At 36.5% G+C, this 18,530-nt stretch overlaps 1 protein-coding gene across 6 annotated transcripts in view; it reads left to right on the top strand.

Annotated features, from left to right (window-relative positions):
* PH4alphaEFB (prolyl 4-hydroxylase subunit alpha-1) overlaps positions 1-18,530 on the top strand; it is a 294,206-nt gene that overhangs the window by 224,932 nt on the left and 50,744 nt on the right. For all 6 annotated transcript variants that reach the window (XM_090409648.1, XM_090409645.1, XM_090409646.1 and 3 more), the window contains one exon: positions 6,825-6,890. In XM_090409648.1, the coding sequence (XP_090265774.1) occupies positions 6,825-6,890 (66 nt within the window). The remainder of the gene's footprint in view (positions 1-6,824; positions 6,891-18,530) is intronic.

Here is an 18,530-nt window from a genome sequence, read left to right on the forward strand (position 1 = left end):
TAGCATTCAGATTTTATCTGTCACTGCACTGTATTTTGACAGTAATCTGTGAAACATTTGATGGCTTATTTCCGGTGGGACATTTGACACTGTTACTTTTGTGGGAGCTAGCGCGATTAGTGAGACATTCACGTGGCATGCTCCGATGTTTATTCCCTTTTCAATTAAAGTCTCAGACCAAGATGCATTGTTAAAGTACATTTGTACGGTTCCGGCAACTCTTGAAATGTGGGTTATATTTTTTGGTGGAACATGCTTCACTATTGCGTCTAGGCACTTTTCTAGTGGGGTATTTTCGATTGCGAAAATTACTATTCCATTGCCTCGGGAAATGCAGTTGGTTAGCTGTACGTTTGTACGTACGGTGGTCGTTGTCGCAGTAGTATTAATTCGTGCAGAGGTATTAGCTAAAGTGTTGGCATAAGAGAGAGTGAGCTAACTGACCTTTGTCCGTTGATGTCTGGGGGGCTGAGACTGATGGCTTTTCTTTCTATGGAGCTGTGGCTGTCATCTTTTCCTTCATTATTGGAATCCTGCGACCTTGGACCAATTCCTGCTAAGCTTGGGCGTGGAACAGGTGGTGGTAATAATACTGGATTTTTACTGGCCAATGCTTCGGGCGAATCCGGGGAAACATATGCTATCACAATTTCCTGGCACTTGAGGGCATACTGTTGTAACAATAACCAAAGGAACAATGAAGATTTTAAAAATTTAAAATAACTTTTCCTAGCTTCGCAAATTTAAAAAACTAATTTTATAACGCGATACTTGGGGGAGACCACACTCCTACCAGGCACGTCCCCCGTGTGGCGGATGGGGGGAACCCAAATGGGTTGCTCTGAATAAAGAATAAAGAACCGTGGACCAAAGGATGTAGCAGAGGCATGGCAAGCTGGCTAGATTATTATGCCAGTAACTTTCATGAGCAGGAGAAAGTCTACAAACCGAGATAGTGCTACTGCATACGGAACAACCGATGCGCCTATACAAAGACCACATAGAGTAGGTGAGAAATCAGCAATATGGTCAGCCAAGGATGTGAAACATGTAGCCACCCTCAACATAAGATCACTATACTGACCTGGAAAATTGCAGTTAGTCCAGGAAAATTTAAAAAGACTGAAATGGAGTATTTTAGGTTTATCAGAGACACATTGGTGTGGAGATGGATTCATGGATTTACCAGAAGGAAGACTGTACTTCTCAGGAAGAAAAGATAACATACACAGAGAAGGTGTTGCGTTATTAATTGAAAAGAAACTTACACATTCAGTAATTGAAATAAATCCAGTGTCTCCTAGAATAATAACAGCCAAACTTCAAACAATTAAAATAATCCAAATATATGCACCAGACAGTAACCATTCAGAGGAAGAAATAGAAAATTTCTATGAAGAACTACAACACGAAATAGATAATCCCAAAAATAGAGAACTCATTATAGTGATGGGAGATTTTAATGCTAAAATAGGACAGTTCACAGCAGACAAAAAAAAAGATGTGATGGGGGTATTTGGATACGGAGAGCTTAACGACAGAGGAGAACGATTACTCCACTTCTGTAAAGCAAATGATCTAATGATTACAAACGCATTGTTCTATCAATGCCCTAATAATAAATATACATGGACATCCCCAGATGGTAATATAAAGAACTACATAGACTATATCATCATAAACAAACAATGGAAAAGATCAGTAAATAATGTACGAACATTAAGAAGTTTTGATTTTGACACTGACCACGAAATATTAACTGCCAAAGTGAAGATAAAATTCAACAGGAAAAATAATATCAGAAAAGAAGAAGACATCAACCTATCAAAACTAAAAGATAGCTCAAGCAGAAGTCGATTTTTAGAACAGATGTGCTTGAAATTAAAACCCCCCATCTTCCAGAACAGCAGAAAATACTGGGAAGAAGGAAAAGAAATAGTGTTATCAATTGCAAAAGACATTCTAGGTTCCAAACCCAAAATAAACAAACAGTGGATAACCCAAGAAATCATAGCTACCATAGAAGAGAAAAGAGAGGCCAAGATACTTGTAAACCAACGAAACAATGAAGAGAATAGAGAAAAATACAGAGCACTAAAAAATAAAGTTGATAACCTATGCAAAAAAGCCAGAGAAAAATGGTTAGAAGAAAAAGCTAAGAAATGCCAAGAAGCATACCAACAAAACAACCTAAAAGGCCACTGATGTTGGCGGTGTGGTCATATGCTGTCAGCAGTTTTTGTGAAGAGCCTTGAACTTTTTTAAGAAAGCTCTGAAGCTGCTCATTTATAAGTGGACCTTCAGCGTGAGGAAGACCTGCATTTCCAGTTTCCTCTTCATCATCTGAGGACTCAAGAAGGTCGATCTCTTCATCCCCCTCTACAGGCTGTTGGGAGGAATTCTCAGCAAAAGCAGTAACAATGATAAACAACAAGATGACTGAAACCAGGAATGTTGAATATATAAGAAAAATCTGGTCAAACCATTTTAAGACTATCTTCCACCAAGGAAACAAAACTACAATGCCAACAATAGAAGAAAATAATGATCACCCAAACATTTTACAAGAAGAAGTTAGATACGCAATAAAACAGATGAAAAACAATAAAACACCAGGCATTGATACTATCCCTACTGAACTGTGGTCATATGGAGGCAGCATATCAATAGAATATTGAACAACCCTATTCAATAAAATACTACAAACAGGAGAGATCCCAGATGACTGGAGAACTGGAAAGATCATCCCAATATACAAGAAAGGAGACAAAAGAGACTGCAGAAATTACAGACCAATCAATTTACTCCCTCACACCTATAAAATATTCATAAGAATTATGCAAAATAGATTAAAAAACACCTATGAAGAAATGATAGGCATAGAACAAGCTGGTTTCCAAGGAAACTATTCAACAATAGACCAAATTTTCACATTGCACCAACTAGGAGCTCAGGTGGGAAGACCATAAAGAACTATATTGTTGTTTTGTAGACTTTAAACAAGCTTTCGATAATATCAACAGAGAAATCCTTCTTAAAATTCTACTAGAAAAAGCAATAGACAAATATATAATACAGTTTCTGATAAAATATTACTCTAAGACAAATGCAATAATTAAAAAGGACACACTCACAACAGAACCCATAGAGATCCAAAAAGGAGTAATGCAAGTATGCCCATTATTCCCATGCCTATTCAACATATATCTAGAAGAAGTAGTAAAGAAGGCAATAGACAATGAGCCTGGAATCAATGTCAATGGTTTAAATATAAATAATATCAAATATGCAGATGATCTCGTCCTTCTTGCAAGAACCCCAAATGAAACCTGTAAAACATATGACATGACAATAAATATACAAAAGACAAAAGTGATGAAAATAGGTAGGAACAGAACTACCATCTCAGCCACCCTAAACGGAGAACAAATAGAACAAGTAGACAACTTCATATACCTTGGATCAAAACTAACAGAAACAATAGATGAACTCAAAACAATCGAACACAGAATAGCGATAGGATGGACCACCATGGGAAAATTACAGAAACTCTGGAAAACAAACAAGATATCTAAGCAAGCCAAAATCAAATTATATGAAGCAATAATTATACCAACAGTCATCTATGGAGCAGAAGCGTGGACAGTTAAAAAAAAGAGAGGAGAAAAAACTGCTGGCATTTGAAATGAAATGCTTAAGAAAAATAAATAGAACAAGTTGGATAGAAAAGAAAACAAACATCACAGTCAGACAAGAACTATTGTATAAAAAGACAATAATAGAAAAAATTAGAAAACAACAACTGAGATGGTTTGGACACACTGTACGCATGGACGCAGACAGACTTCCTAATCAATACTTTTCCAACTGAAAAAAGAAGACCCGGAAGACCAAGAATTACCTGGCTGAAATTAATAATGAACATCTCGGTGTGCAGAACATATAAGGAACTTTTTCAAACAGCAAGGAATATAGAAGACTGGAAGATTCTGCTCAAGAGAAGACTCAACCCGTCTTAGACGGACGAGAAGAAGAAGAAGAAGATAACGCGATAGATCAGGTGCTTATGTTTATGCAGGTATAAAACTTGAAGTTGATTGAAGTATTAGACCACACAATGTTCAACTTTAGGAAGGAGCAGCCTTGAACATGTCTGCTCCCTTTTGGATAGATAGATAGACGGATAATTATTTTTATTGATAACTATTCTCCTTGATAACGATTCTCCTTTGGGCCAAAAGTGACTTTTGACCCAAAGGAGAATCAACAAAATAAAACCTATTCATTTTAAACTACCCCGTATTTATGGGGTACCCAAACTCCATAAATCTAATATTCCCCTCACTATAATTAATAGCATAGACAGCCCTACTTACAAACTTGCTCAACAGTTAGCTAAGTTGCTTGCCCCTTCCCTTATGGCAACTCCTCTACTTTTATAAAAAAAAATTCTGTCCATTTCAAATCACTAGTTAAAAATACAGACATAATGGTTAGTTTTGATGTTACATCTTTATTTTTTTTATTTATCTCACTCATGAGAGGTGCAAGAACCTGTAGCACATCAGTGCCATGTGCGAGGTGCTTAATGAGGTTATTTACTAATGTACTACTAACTGACACTCTAAAATTAATAATGACTAAATTCCCCCTGATATTTTCGAATTATTCCAATTTACTTTACATGACAAGGAAAAATCTACAAATAGACTAATGGTACTTCTATGGGTCCTCCCCCCCCAGCTAACTTTTACATGGATGAAAACAAAATACTTACGACAGCTACATACAAACCCTTAGTGTGGATATGCTTTGTTGATGATGCGTTTGCCACTTGGTCCCAATTGACAAGACATCTTGGATTCTTTTGCTACTTAACAGCCATTATCCCAAAAGAAATGCAATCAGGATTACATATCAATGCTATAGAAAAGGCCATTAAAAACCTATAAAGTACAAATTCAGCTAAAGTAGATGATATTCAGCCAAAAATGCTCAAACAGGTTGCACTGCATACTTCAAGCCTGGTCAGAAGGTTGAATTCCAGATGGTTTTATGATGAGTGCTATGAGCACTCATCATAAAAAGAGCAATAGAAAATAAGGTAAAATGAATATGAAATGTGTGGATTTTTTTTACTTGAGTGTCCACGTAAAATTTATGTGAGCATTACTGGCATCAAGCATCATAATTGACATTATGTTTGGCATCAAGGTCTGCTTTGCAAACTTTCTTCCTTCAGTCTACCTGCCACCCTATATAACTGGATAACCAGTTTTCTCTTTGGTCTTTCATTGCATGTCATGGTAGACAGTACTTTCCTCTTTGAGCTTTTCCACCAATGTAGGTGTACCTCAGGGCTCCATTCTCTAACCTACCCTCTTTCTGTTATACATAAATTATCCTACTCTCAATCACTACAAATCCTATCCATGGCTTTGCCAACAATAGCACTATCCATTCATCCTACTCCTTTGACAAACCATGTAGTTCCCAGACATCCTTATATCAAGATCGTCTGCAACCAGTGCCTTAAACACTCATCTCCATATCATCCTTCAGTGGGGCAAGAAAAACCCAGTCACCTTCAATGCCATTAAAATGTAGTCCTGCCTTTTCTCTTGCAAAATGGATTTCATCTCACCTCCCTTCATCCTCAGTAATACACACACATCGCTAGACAGGATGAACTCTCTCTCCTTGGGAGGTTGGGGAAAGCAATGGTGAACTACCCTGCAAAAATCCTTGGACTGACATTTATCTCCAACCTCTCTTGGCACAAACACATCACATCAATAGCTTCCTCAGCTTCTAAAAAGCTAGGCATTCTTTTCCACCCAAGAAGCTATTTTACACCAACCCAGTTACTAAACCTTATATAAATCCCAAATTCACCCATCCTTGGAATACTGTACACACATTTGGGGTGGTAGTGGTGGTGCACCTAAAACCTCCTTAAAAATTCTTGATGTTATCCAGAGGAGAACAATTTAGCTCATAGATGACCCTTCCCTCACAGGCTCACTTCAATCTTTATCTCACAGACAGAATTTCAGCTCTGTGTTTCTTCTACAGGTACTTCCATGGTCATTGCTCCAGTGAATTGGCAAATATCATTGCTTCATTTGCTGTTAGGCTTGTTAAAACAAGAGCAGCTGCACACATCCCTTTACAGTACAGCTGCAAACTCAAACGTCCCAGCTATATGCTAGTCAAACAGACTAGCATATAGCTGGGACGTTTGAGTCCCAGCTATATGCTAGTTGGGAAAAAAAACCCTAACTCCGTATGAGACTGGCTAACTCAACTTTAGTCAGAAGAGACCAGATAAAGGTTCCTCAGCAAACAGAATTGAACCCAGATGGGAACCAGATAAAGGTTCCTCACAGCACCGACGGGAATCGAACTCAGGTCTTTCCGACCGAAGGGCTTCATCTATACTGACTGAGCTACGGAGGCAAATAGCCATTGAGTTTTGATAATGTAATATTGATTTTTTTAAGGATAATTAGTTATTTTTGCATTAGAATTCACTTATTGGTAAATTTGATTTTCATTGCAATGTTTATTTATTACAGAGAAAAAAAAAAGAGAGATGATGCATTTCAAAGGCAGTATTCACAGATTAAAGTAGATACCAGACTTTGTTGCATTTTGCTCACTGCATGTAATATTTTTTTAATAAGAACATCATATAAAATTGACTCATTCTTAATATTTAAAAATCTTGAACCATAAAGTTTTGATAATCTAATATTCTTTACTTCGAGAGGAACTAATTCTTTTCACTTTGTAATGGTTTTAAATTTTCTTTCTAATTGCAGAGAGAAGAGAAGAATGCCTTTCAAAGTTTGGGTACAGGCAATAGAATAGCTACTTGGTTAAATTATGTAAGTTACTGAGTTACTGCATAATATATATGTATGCATACACACTTTCCCTGTTAAAATTTTTGCAAACATTATTCTCTTATTACTATTAGTTTTAATGGAAACGTGTATACATATCAAAAGAAAGTACAGCCAGGGACTCACTACTATTCTCACCTTTCATATGTAAGCTTTTGAGCAATATGCTCTAGATTCCTCTATTTTAAAACCTACTGTTTGGTTTAGGTACATTGAGGATGTTTTTCTTATCTGACTATACAGCTGCCAAACTTGAAACACCTTACTCAGCTACCTGAACAAACAACATGAACACATACAATTTACCACTGAAGTTGAAAACCAAAACTCACTTCCATTCTGGATAAATTAGTCACATGTCTTCCCTCAGGTAATCTATCCTTTACTTGACCTTTATTTTATCCACAAACCGACATCCAATACATACATGTAAACTCTTACCACTGCTCTTCATAAAAACTTGCAGTCATTAACACCCTTAATAACAGAACCACCCTCACCAGAACAATAACAATTTGCTTTAATGAGCAAGCTTTTAAGCATGAATTACAACTATTAGCAATATTTTTGTAAACAATGGCTTTAGCAAAAATACTATTAATAAAATTCTTCATAGAACTACACCTGAAAATGGAAGTAATATCTTCTTCTTTTCAGCCATTTTCTGTCCACTGCTGGATGAAAGCCTTATCCAGTTCCTTCTGCCTTTCTCTGCTCTTGGCAATGGTTGACCAATTTTTTCCAATAAAATTTGCCAATCCATCACGCCACCTTCTTTTAGGATGTCCTCGGCTTCATTTCCCTTCTTTTGGAAGTATTTCCCTTCAGTTTGTTAGTATCCATGTGTAGAGGCTTAAGTGCTGTGAGGACATCATGTTGGTGGCTTAATGGATTGTATACAGCATTCAGAAAGGATTAAAACAGAATTTAATTCTTCCTATATTTCGTCTCAGTCAATGAGACATCTTCAGGGATTACAAAAAAAAACTAATGTAACATATATACAAATAACAAACAATACTAAGCCCAACCACGTGGGTGACACTGAAGTCCTATCTAGGTGGAGCGCCCTCTAAGAGCGGTTGTAGGTGGCCTGGAATGTAAAGTGGGACCTCTGGTGATAAGCGTTTCCCAAATCTTATGAAGCTTAATGCAACTATATTTGTTAAGATTTGGTTGATTCCTGAGAGCTGCTGCTGATTCTAAGAATAGTCTCTCTTTTTTGAATTTGCTGTGGTGGAGCATGGTGGTTTTTTTCCATGAGATCCTGTGGGTTGTATCCAAGACATGGTTAGCTAGGCCTGACTGATCATAGTCGTGGTTGCAGATGTATGACTTATGTTCCTCCAGGCAGATAGTAGCTGATCTGCCTGTCTGTCCAAAGTACACCAGTTTACAGGAACAAGGTACTTTATAGACTCCAGGCACTAAGAGAGGAGGGAACTGATCTTTTGTAGAGCGGATAATGGAAGCAAGTTTGCGGTGGGGCTTAAATGCTGTGTGTAGGTTGTACTTTATTAAAATCTTGGCTATTTTTTTGGATGTGCCACAGATGTAGGGTATGGTGACGGCATTTCTAAACTCTTTCTGAAGAGAAGACCGGGGAAGGACCTGATTATTATTTTAATACTGTGATCGCTGTAGCCATTGGAGAAGAAAGTGTTGTGGTCAAGCTCAGTTGTAAGGGCGGTTCCACTGGAACAATGATTGTGGGCTCTCTTGGTAAGAGTTTTAATAATGCCATATTGTTGAGCGGAGTGGTGGTGGGAGAGTTTGTGAATGTATCTGCCTGTGTGCGTGGGTTTTCTGTATACAGCAAAGGAAAGTGTACTGTTGGGAAGGCATGTAACTAAGGTGTCTAGGAAGGGTAAACAATTGTTCTTTTCCATTGTAAACTGGATTCTTGGATGTAGGTTGTTGAGGTCACTGAGGAAAGAGTCTAGTGTGTGTGGGCCATGAGGCCAAATAGAGAACACATCATCTACATATCTTAGCCAGATAGAAGGTTTGAGAGGGACTGAGTCTATGGCTCGTTTTTCAAATTCTTCCATATAAAAATTGGCAAGAGGGGGGGAAATTCCATGGCAGTTCCCTCTATCTGCTTGTAGATTTTGTTCTTCCAAGAAAAATAATAAGAATTGATGGCAGAGGAAAAGAGATCTAAGATGTCAGAAGGAAAAACGTTTTTTTAAGAGTGTTAAGGTATCAATTAAGGGAATATTGGTAAACAATGAGGAGATGTCAAAGCTTACCAATATGTCTGTGTTATTTAAGGTTAAATTTTCTATGAGGATTTTGAAATGGGTCGAGTTTTTTATATAGGATTTTTATATAGCCAAAGATACAGTTTATCCTTTGTAGAAGGTAATAAAGAAGAAATTTTGTTGATAGGAATATATGTTGGAATCAATTGATACTTTTTTAGAATTCTACCCATAGGTTCTGAGATTCCTGGAATGTACGGAATAGGAACTCTGCGGACTGCTGAAGAAACTGTAGGAGTTGGAACATAAGAGTCGAGTATCTGTTGGATTTGATTGGAGTTGTAATCATTTGATTCCATTAACTTTTTAATGATGGAAAGTTCTTGTTGTAAGATTATTGGGGAACAGCAAACTTTATGTGCTCTATGGATTAGAGATTTAAGAATGCCAAATTTTTGAGACATGTAGTGTGCAGACTTTTTGTGAATGTATCTGCCAGTAAATGTGGGTTTTCGAAAGACGCTTGTAGATAAGGTACCAGAAGACGTTCTAGTAAGGAGAATGTCCAAAAATGGTAAAGTGCCAGAGTTTTCTTTTTCCGTAGTGAATTGGATGCGTTGGTGAAGGTTATTTATTCGTTGTAGAAAGTTCATCTTCAGTGTGTGGCCAAACAGCAAAAACATCATCGATGTAACGGTACCAAAGAGATGGTTGAGAATGAATGGATGAGAACATAGTATCTTCGAATTGTTTCAAATAGTCTGTGCCAGACCAGACTTCAGAGGTCTGGTCTGGCATAGCACAGTATTGACTCTACTCATAGTGTCCAGTGAGATAAAGCAGTTCTCCTCCATAGATGCAGATTCAAATACGAACGCTTATTCAAAGAAAGTTGTGAAACTATCTTACACCGACCGAGTTTAAATAGAAATGTCTCTCTCAAAGATATGGGAGACTTTTATCTTATGTAAAAAACCATTTATCTTAATAGATTAAATTTGTTATTTCTATTATTTCCTAGCACATGGTCACAATTGTATTTTAATAGGTGATCCACTGAACGTTTTGCCTGTATTCCATTCCTATTACTGACACTGAAGATATACTATTAATTTTAGTATGAAATATCTGTCCTTTTACTAATTAAAGATATCATTGTGGTTTTTACGTGTTACTTTATTATTTAATTACTATGCCACAGGTTCCACTAAAAATTAGAATCATCATCCTTCACGGGGAAAATTTTACTAAACTAACAGGAAAATTAGAAAAGTTATCGGTTCTACAAGGTAAGCTTCGAGCATGGATTGCCTTCCTCAAAAAGTGCCGTGATACTAAAGTTATTCCCACTTTCGCTAGATTTAAAGAAACGATTCGGGTCTCCTGGAGCCCACTCTATTTATATATACGCACAAGTTTTTCCTCAATTCGTAATCAACTTTGTACTACCAAAAAAGAATTAGTTTCTAATATCAATTCTATATCAGTTCTCGAAGAAGACATTTCAGCTGTTCTTAATGAAGAATTATTGGATATTGTTCTTCACTTATCAAAACAATCCTTATCCCGGTCTTATGAGAGAAATTTTCAAAATCTTATGCAAAAATACAACTCTTTATATAACAAGCAAAAGAAAAACCTTGCCTCTGACAGTACGTCTACAAATAAATGGATTGTAAACATTTCCGATCACGTTATCCACCGCTGAAACCGGTGCTTTAGCAAAGGGCCTTGATTTTGCTGTTATTCTTTCACACATTCCTTATCTTGATTTCTTACATAATATAGAATGCAATCTGTCAGGATTTCCTAGCAAATATGAATGCTTATTCAAAGAAAGTTGTGAAACTATCTTACACCGACCGATAAATAGAAATGACTGTATATCTCTCTCAAAGATCTGGGAGACTTTTATCTTATGTAAAAAAACCATTTATCTTAATAGATTAAATTTGTTATTTCTATTATTTCCTAGCACGCAGTAACAATTGTATTTTAATAGGTGATCCACTGAACGTTTTGCCTGTATTCCATTCCTATTACTGTTATAGACACTGAAGATGTACTATTAATTTTAGTACGAAATATCTGTCCTTTTACTAATTAAAGATATCACTGTGGTTTTTATGTGTTACTTTATTATTTAATTACTATGCCACAGGTTCCACTAAAAATTACTATCAGTGATATGGAAAAGCTACTTGCATCATGGATAGAGGACCTGAACCAAAAGTACATGCCCCTGAGCACTGTGACCATAACCGCTAAGGCACTATGATGGCGCTACAACATGTTGAAAGAAAAAGCGATTATGACTACTAATTCAACGCTTCTTCCGGTTGGTTCATGAGATTCAAGCAGCATTTTGTGCTGCATAATGTGAAAATATATTGGAATCTGCAAGTGTTTAGAAGGCTGCCAATGAGTTTGTGGAAAAATTGGATAAAATTATTATGGAGTAAAATTATTTGCCTCAGCAAATATTTAATATCAATAAGACGTCCTTGTTTCAGAAAAAAATGTCTGAGTGGACATTCTTCCACATGAAGCTAAAATATATACTAGTTTGAAAGCTCTTAATGCCCATATTATGATTCTGTTAGGGATGATGTGACTGGATATAAACTGAAACCATTTGTGATATGGCACAGTGAGAATCGACAAATCTTCAAAAACATTAGGAAGCATACTTCCAGTTCATTATCAGAGCAATAACAAGTCGTGGATGACTCAAAAATTGTTTGAGGATGCCTTAATCAACTTTATGTCAGTGAAATAAAAAGCTATTGTGTGAAAGAAAATGTAGAATTTAAAATTTTATTAATTCTAGATAATGCTCCAGGACAGCCATCTTATAGCAGTGATCTTCAAGTTCAAGGTCATGTTTCTCCCTCCAAACACTACTTCATTGATCCACCCGATGGATCAGGGAGTTCTTGCAGTGTTTAAGGCTTATTATCTACGGAGAACTTTTCACCAGCCATTTCTGCTACTGAAGGAAATGACCAGACTCTCATGTAATTCTGGAAAACATTCAATATTTTTCATGCAATTAAAAATATTGCTGTGGCTTGGGATGAAGTGACCTCTCAATGTATGAGTGGCATATGGAAAAAGACATTAAAAACGTTTGTGCATGATTTTGGAAATTTGTAATAGTGCCTAGCAAACAATCTGAATCTCGAAGTGAATGATGACAACATAATTCACTCATAGAAAGTTACTCCTCGAAGAGTTGACCAACGAAGGATTGGTCAAACTGGAGGAACAACTGTTGTAGAAAAGGAAAAACGAGAAAAGGAAGAGGGAAAAGAGAAACAGGAAGAAGTAATTAAACAATTCACGGTGAAGTGTCTTGCAGAAATGTTCTTTGCAGTTAGCAGTGTTCTCAAAATGGCTAAAGACATGGATCCCAATGTTGAACGCTACTTATTAATATAAAGGAAAGTACCTGATATGATTGCTTGCTATAATCAAATTTATGATGAAAAGAAGAGGAGGAATAAGCAAAGCACATTGGAGACATTTTCATCATAAAAACAAAGGTCACACCAGAAGAGCCACAGCCTGATCGTTCACACAAGGAAGGTAATGAAGATGTGACTGTGGAGGAAGATTCTCCTGTTTTATAGTGGCAGTAACAAACACAGTACAGTTTTATAAGGTTTAGAAATTAAAATGACAGTATACTAATTATGGTTAAGTCCCTAACCCCTATAACTCTGTTGATTTAATGTATCGACTTACATCCTGCTGGATGGAACGGAACCCGGATGTAAGTCGAGCGATTACTATATTTGGATGTTTGGATTGAGTTTGATGGAACAATGGGTTTGTAGAAGGGGGGGAGATGGTCTACACTTGAATGCATTTAATATCAGGAGTCTGGAAAAATTATTAACTGGTATGAGACCTAACACAGAAAAAATGATTGTGCGTTCATCCACTTTAGACTTATTAAGCAAGTGTAAGGATATCAGGATAAGCAAGCATTAGATAAGTATACAGATCTAAAAGTTCTCCAACTGGATCATACAGACTACAGAAGTGAGTATACAAAAGAGCATGGAGGTAACTTATTATGTCTGAACATGAAAGCCAGGAATATCAATCAAAAGGGGTAGAATTTGTTGCCTTGGCAAACATGTTAAGGCCTTAGATTGGAGGCATTAGTGAGACTTGCTATCAGAGGCACAGATACTAACTGGTATTAAATGTAAAGGATACAGTATTTTTAAGAAGGGGAGGGAGTATGCTGCTAATGATACTGGATGATTTGAGTCCAGTTAGGGTATAAAACTGTAACTGCAATATTAGTAACAATTTCTCACCTGTCAATGAGTTTGAAGCCATGTAGTATGAGGTGGAGTCTAATAAGATTAAATACATAGCGGGATGTTGTTACAGAGCTAGTAAATTGATTGCTAGTGATGATGAAATGCATTACTAAATAAACATGGTGAATGACTTTAATTTTCGAAATGTTGATTGGGTAGTGGTGAAATCTCATGAAAAGAATGAAATGAAATTTACTGAGCTGCCATAAGACAACTTCTTCAAACTGCATATCACAGAAGAAACTCAAGATCAAAAAGTGTTGGATCTGATTATAGTGTCAGAGGGGACTTTTAGTTAAAGATATGACTATTCTGCCTCCAGTTGGTGACTGACCATGATGTACTGACTTGGAAAGTGGCTAAATTTTTGAATATTCCATTCAGAAAATGCTGAACTAGAAAGCAAGAAATTATGACTAGCCGAGGATGATGCTAGGTTCTGTCCCATGGTATTGTTTTTTAGATGGGAAGGATTAGCAATGCACAGAAAACATTTTAAAAAAATATTGTAATTGATTCAGTATTAGAATATGTCCTTAGAGTTTGAAGAATAAATAGTGTTGGAATGAAACAAATTTGTAACTGTATTAAGCAGGAGTATGGGCAATATAACCCTAACATCATGACAGGATAAATGCTGTTAGATCTGCCTGTCCAGGGGCATTAGGTAGTAGCCCTACCACTGGACTTACCCAGCGCAGGTTAGTAACCTGCCCTGGAGAAATTCAATATACTTTCAAGTCTCATCCAAAGAAAAGCTGGAAAGACTATCAGGGAAAAGACTGCAATTCAGGAAATGGTAAACAAAATTGGAAAAAGGAAACACATAATGAAGATTGCAACATGGAATGTGAGAAGCATTGCATACAAAGAAGAGGAACTTGATAAAAAACTAAACCAAGCTAACATAAAGATATGTATAGTAACAGAAAAAAAGAAAAAACAAAGAAGTACAAAAGAAACAAACAACTATATACAAATCTACAGTGGGGTAAAAAAGAAGAAAGAGCAAAAGCAGGTATAATGATTATGGTACATAAATCTCTAAAGAATAATATTGTATATTATAACTATTTGCACTAAAGACTAATAGAAATTAGACTTAAGACATGGGGTGTTTAAGGGTCAAAGCTGTATAACTGAGAGGAGAGCTCCACATAGCCTTTAAAGGAATGCGGAGAACCGACCAGGGCTTCTGACCTAATGTCCAATCCTCACCTTCTCATGGTGCACCCTGTTGGGTATCTACTTTGATACTGAACGAACGAGGATGGGCTGGCAATTTGGGATTTAGCCGACCAAATTGTATTCTTATTGGTTAAACTAAAATAAAAATGACGGTACAACATGACAAAATTTCATGCCGGCTGGGGCGTCGCCCGGTTAAACAAGGCCCCCGTTGTTTTCGCCAGGGAACCAGGGCGAACAGCGAAAAGTCAGCTACTAGAACAAATCTGAAAACAAACCCCAACTCAACATCACCAGAGTTAAAGATCGGTACTATCAACGTAAGAAGCCTGAATGGCAAAGAAATGGAGCTAGCCGAGGAATTAGATAAGTACCAGATCGACATAATAGGGGTGACTGAAACAAAAAAGACCAAAACTGGTGAGATCTTTCTGAGCAATAAATACAAAATGTTATATTCAGGCAATGACAATCAAGGAAAAGAAGGAGTAGCCATAGTGTTCAACACAAAATACGAGGCTAATCTTCTTGAATGGCAGTCAGTCTCAAGTAGAGTCATGTGGGCAAATATGAGAATGGGGAACTGGACAATGAGGCTTATTTGTGCCTATGGTCCCACAAAAGGTTCTACTAAGAAGTGGAGAAATTTTTTGACGCTTTAGAAAAAGCAACTGACACATTGAAAAAGGAAAAGTTGGTCCTTGTTGGGGAACTAAATAGCAGAGTAGGAAATGATTGTGAGACATACAAAAATATTTTGGGAAAATTTGGAGAAGAGAGCAAAGCTAATAATAATGGCAAATATCTGTTGGATTTCTGCTCAGGACATGGACTGGTTATTACTAACACCATGTTCCAACATAAAAATGTGCACAAATTCACATGGAGAGAAGAGGCTAGGAATAAGAAAAGTCTCATTGACTATGTTATTGTTGATAGTGATGTTTTCTCCCTGGTGCAGGACATCAGAGTGTACAGAGGATTTGAAATTGGAAGTGATCACTATTTAGTCTTGAGCAGGATAAAATTGAATTTCATATTGAAAAGAATAACATGTAAGAAAGTTTTAAAGCGAATAAAAGTTGAGCAGCTCTCAGATGTGAACTGTAGACTAAAATACAGAAAGATTATTGAAAAGAAAATGAAAGAGTTTGAGAACAGGAATCAAACCTTGGAGATTCAGTGGCAAACTCTGAAGAAAACATTGATTGATTCTGCCAGAGAGGCATGTGGTGAGGTTGTGTGCAAGGATAAAAAAATCAGAACTCCCTGGTGGACACAGGAAGTTAAAGAGGCAGTGAAGGAAAAGAAGAAAGCATATCAAAAGTTCCTGGCAAATAAGTCAGCTTTTACTCTTACAGAATACAGAGACAAATGTAAGAAAGCTAAACAGTGTGTAAAACTAGCTAAACAAAAGTCATGGGAGGACTTTGGCAAGAATATAGAAAATAAATATCAAGAAGGTGGGAAAATATTCTGGAGGTTGTTGAAGAAGCTTAGGAATGGAGGAAAGAGTGCTGTAAAAGGAGTTAGAGATGATAAAGGTGACATGAAAATGGGAGAAAAAGATATCCTTGAAGTATGGAGTAAATACTTTGAAAAACTGCTAAACGAAACAAGCAGTAATGACAGCACAGTGATAAAAAAACACTGACCAGGCATGCAGTCAGGAATACATATCCATACTCGAAGTAGAAAAAGCCATCAAAGGCTTGAAATGTGGAAAGGCAGCAGGAGTAGATGATATTCGACCAGAAATGCTGAAGTATGGTGGTATGAAAGTCTTACAGTGGCTGCACTGCATAGTTCAGAAAGCCTGGACAGAGGGACGAATTCCCGATGATTGGGGTAGAGCTCTCGTAGTACCCATATATAAAAAGGGAAATAAAACTGAATGTGAGAATTACAGAGGTATTTCCCTACTGAGTGTTCCTGGCAAGATCTATGCAAGTATACTTGAGAAACGGTTGAGAAGAATTGTGGAAGAAAAGCTTGGTGAAGAACAAGCTGGATTCAGGCCAAATAGAAGCTGTCAGGATCAGATCTTCACTTTACGACAAATAGTCGAGAAAGCATGGGAATATAACAAAGATCTGTATTTAAGTTTTGTCGATTTGGAAAAGGCATATGACAAGGTGCCAAGAGAGAAGCTATTCAATACGCTGCAGTTATATGGTGTCAATGGAGCATTATATCAAGCAATACTTAGTCTTTATTTGAGTTGTAAGTCAGCAGTTAGAATTGAAGGAAGTAGAGGAAGATGGTTTAATGTTAAATCTGGTGTGAGACAAGGATGTACATTATCCCCTCTGTTATTCATTATCTATATGGATCACATTATGAAGGAAAGTGGTATTAAACCTGATATCAAAATTGGAGATGTTAATGTCAGCTCTTTGCTTTATGCAGATGATGTTATACTTCTATATAAATCCGCTACAAGTCTGCAAGATTCTCTGACTAAATTGAATAGCTGTTGTAATAGATATGGTATGAAGGTCAGCAATAAAAAGACAAAGACAATGAAAATAGGCAGAATCATTGAAAATGTCAACTGTGTTGTGAATGGAGAACCTGTGGAACAAGTAAAACATTTCAGCTACTTAGGCACGATTTTTACTGAAGATGGTAATTAAATATTGAAATAGACAACAGAATCAGCAAAGCTGGTATGGTGGGAAGTCAATTGAATAAATTGATATGGAATAAGAGAAAAATTAGTCGGAACACTAAATTAGCTATATACAAGACAGTGTTCAAACCAGTTTTTAACTTATGGATCTGAGAGCTGGGTCAGAAGTAAAATACTTGACCAAACACTAGAGACCGCAGATATGAGAGTCCTGAGAAAGATTAGAGGCGTGAACAGATGGCATCAATGGCAATATCATATTAAAAATGAGGATATTAGGAAAGAACTTGACATTGTCAGCATCCAGGAATGCGTTAGCAGAGCTAATCTCAGGTGGTATGGTCATTTAAATAGAATGGGAGAGGAAAGATTAGCAAAACAAGTGTTCTCTGCCAGGTTGGCAGGAAAACGACCCAGAGGAAGACCAAGATATAGGTGGATTGATACAGTACAAAGTGCCTTAGAGGATAGAAATATAAGATCTGATAATGTTGGAGTCTTGATAAGTAACAGACTGATTTGGAGGAAAATTGTAGATAGGAAGTTAGTAATGATGTAATTTTTTCATGTAGTACTGTCATATCCTGTACACCCCTTGAGGGTACATGGCAGGAATTTGATGATGATGATGACTTAAGACATTAAGAGGCCACATAACAATAATTGGTGCATATGCACCAGAAGAGGGAAAAGAAGACGACAGTAATATATTTTATAAAGAACTACAGAGAAAACTGACTATTTACTACTAGCAAGAGATTTAAATGCCAGAATAGGGAACAAAAAATACAAAACAAACATAGGTAAATTTGGGGAAGATACATGTAATCAAAATGGTCACAGACTGCATGATTTTGTCATTTATAATAATATGAGAATAATGAATTCAGTGTTTAAACACAAGGAAATACATAAATATACTTAGTCAGCCAGAGGATACAAATCAGTAATTGACTACACTACGTTATCGCAAATTTTAAATTAGCAGAGTTAATTTTAGATGTAAGATCATATTGAGGCTTTGAATTAAACTCTGATCATTATATGGTATCAGCAAAAATTTGATTTAAACCAAAGTGGTTAAAAATACATAAAATTGAAAATTCTTATCAACCAAGTTACAAAATTTCTTTATTACGAGATCCCCGTGTTAGACAACAATATCAAAAATGCACAAACTTAAAAGCAGAAACCACACATGAATCAAGTGACATAGAAGAGGAATGGGAAAATTCGAAACAAATTCTCTCAAAAGCAGCAA

Source organism: Typopeltis vanoorti, chromosome 19 (genome assembly GCF_054136105.1).
Source record: "Typopeltis vanoorti isolate ZY-2024b chromosome 19, IOZ_Tvanoo_1.0, whole genome shotgun sequence".
Lineage (NCBI taxonomy): Eukaryota > Metazoa > Arthropoda > Arachnida > Uropygi > Thelyphonidae > Typopeltis > Typopeltis vanoorti.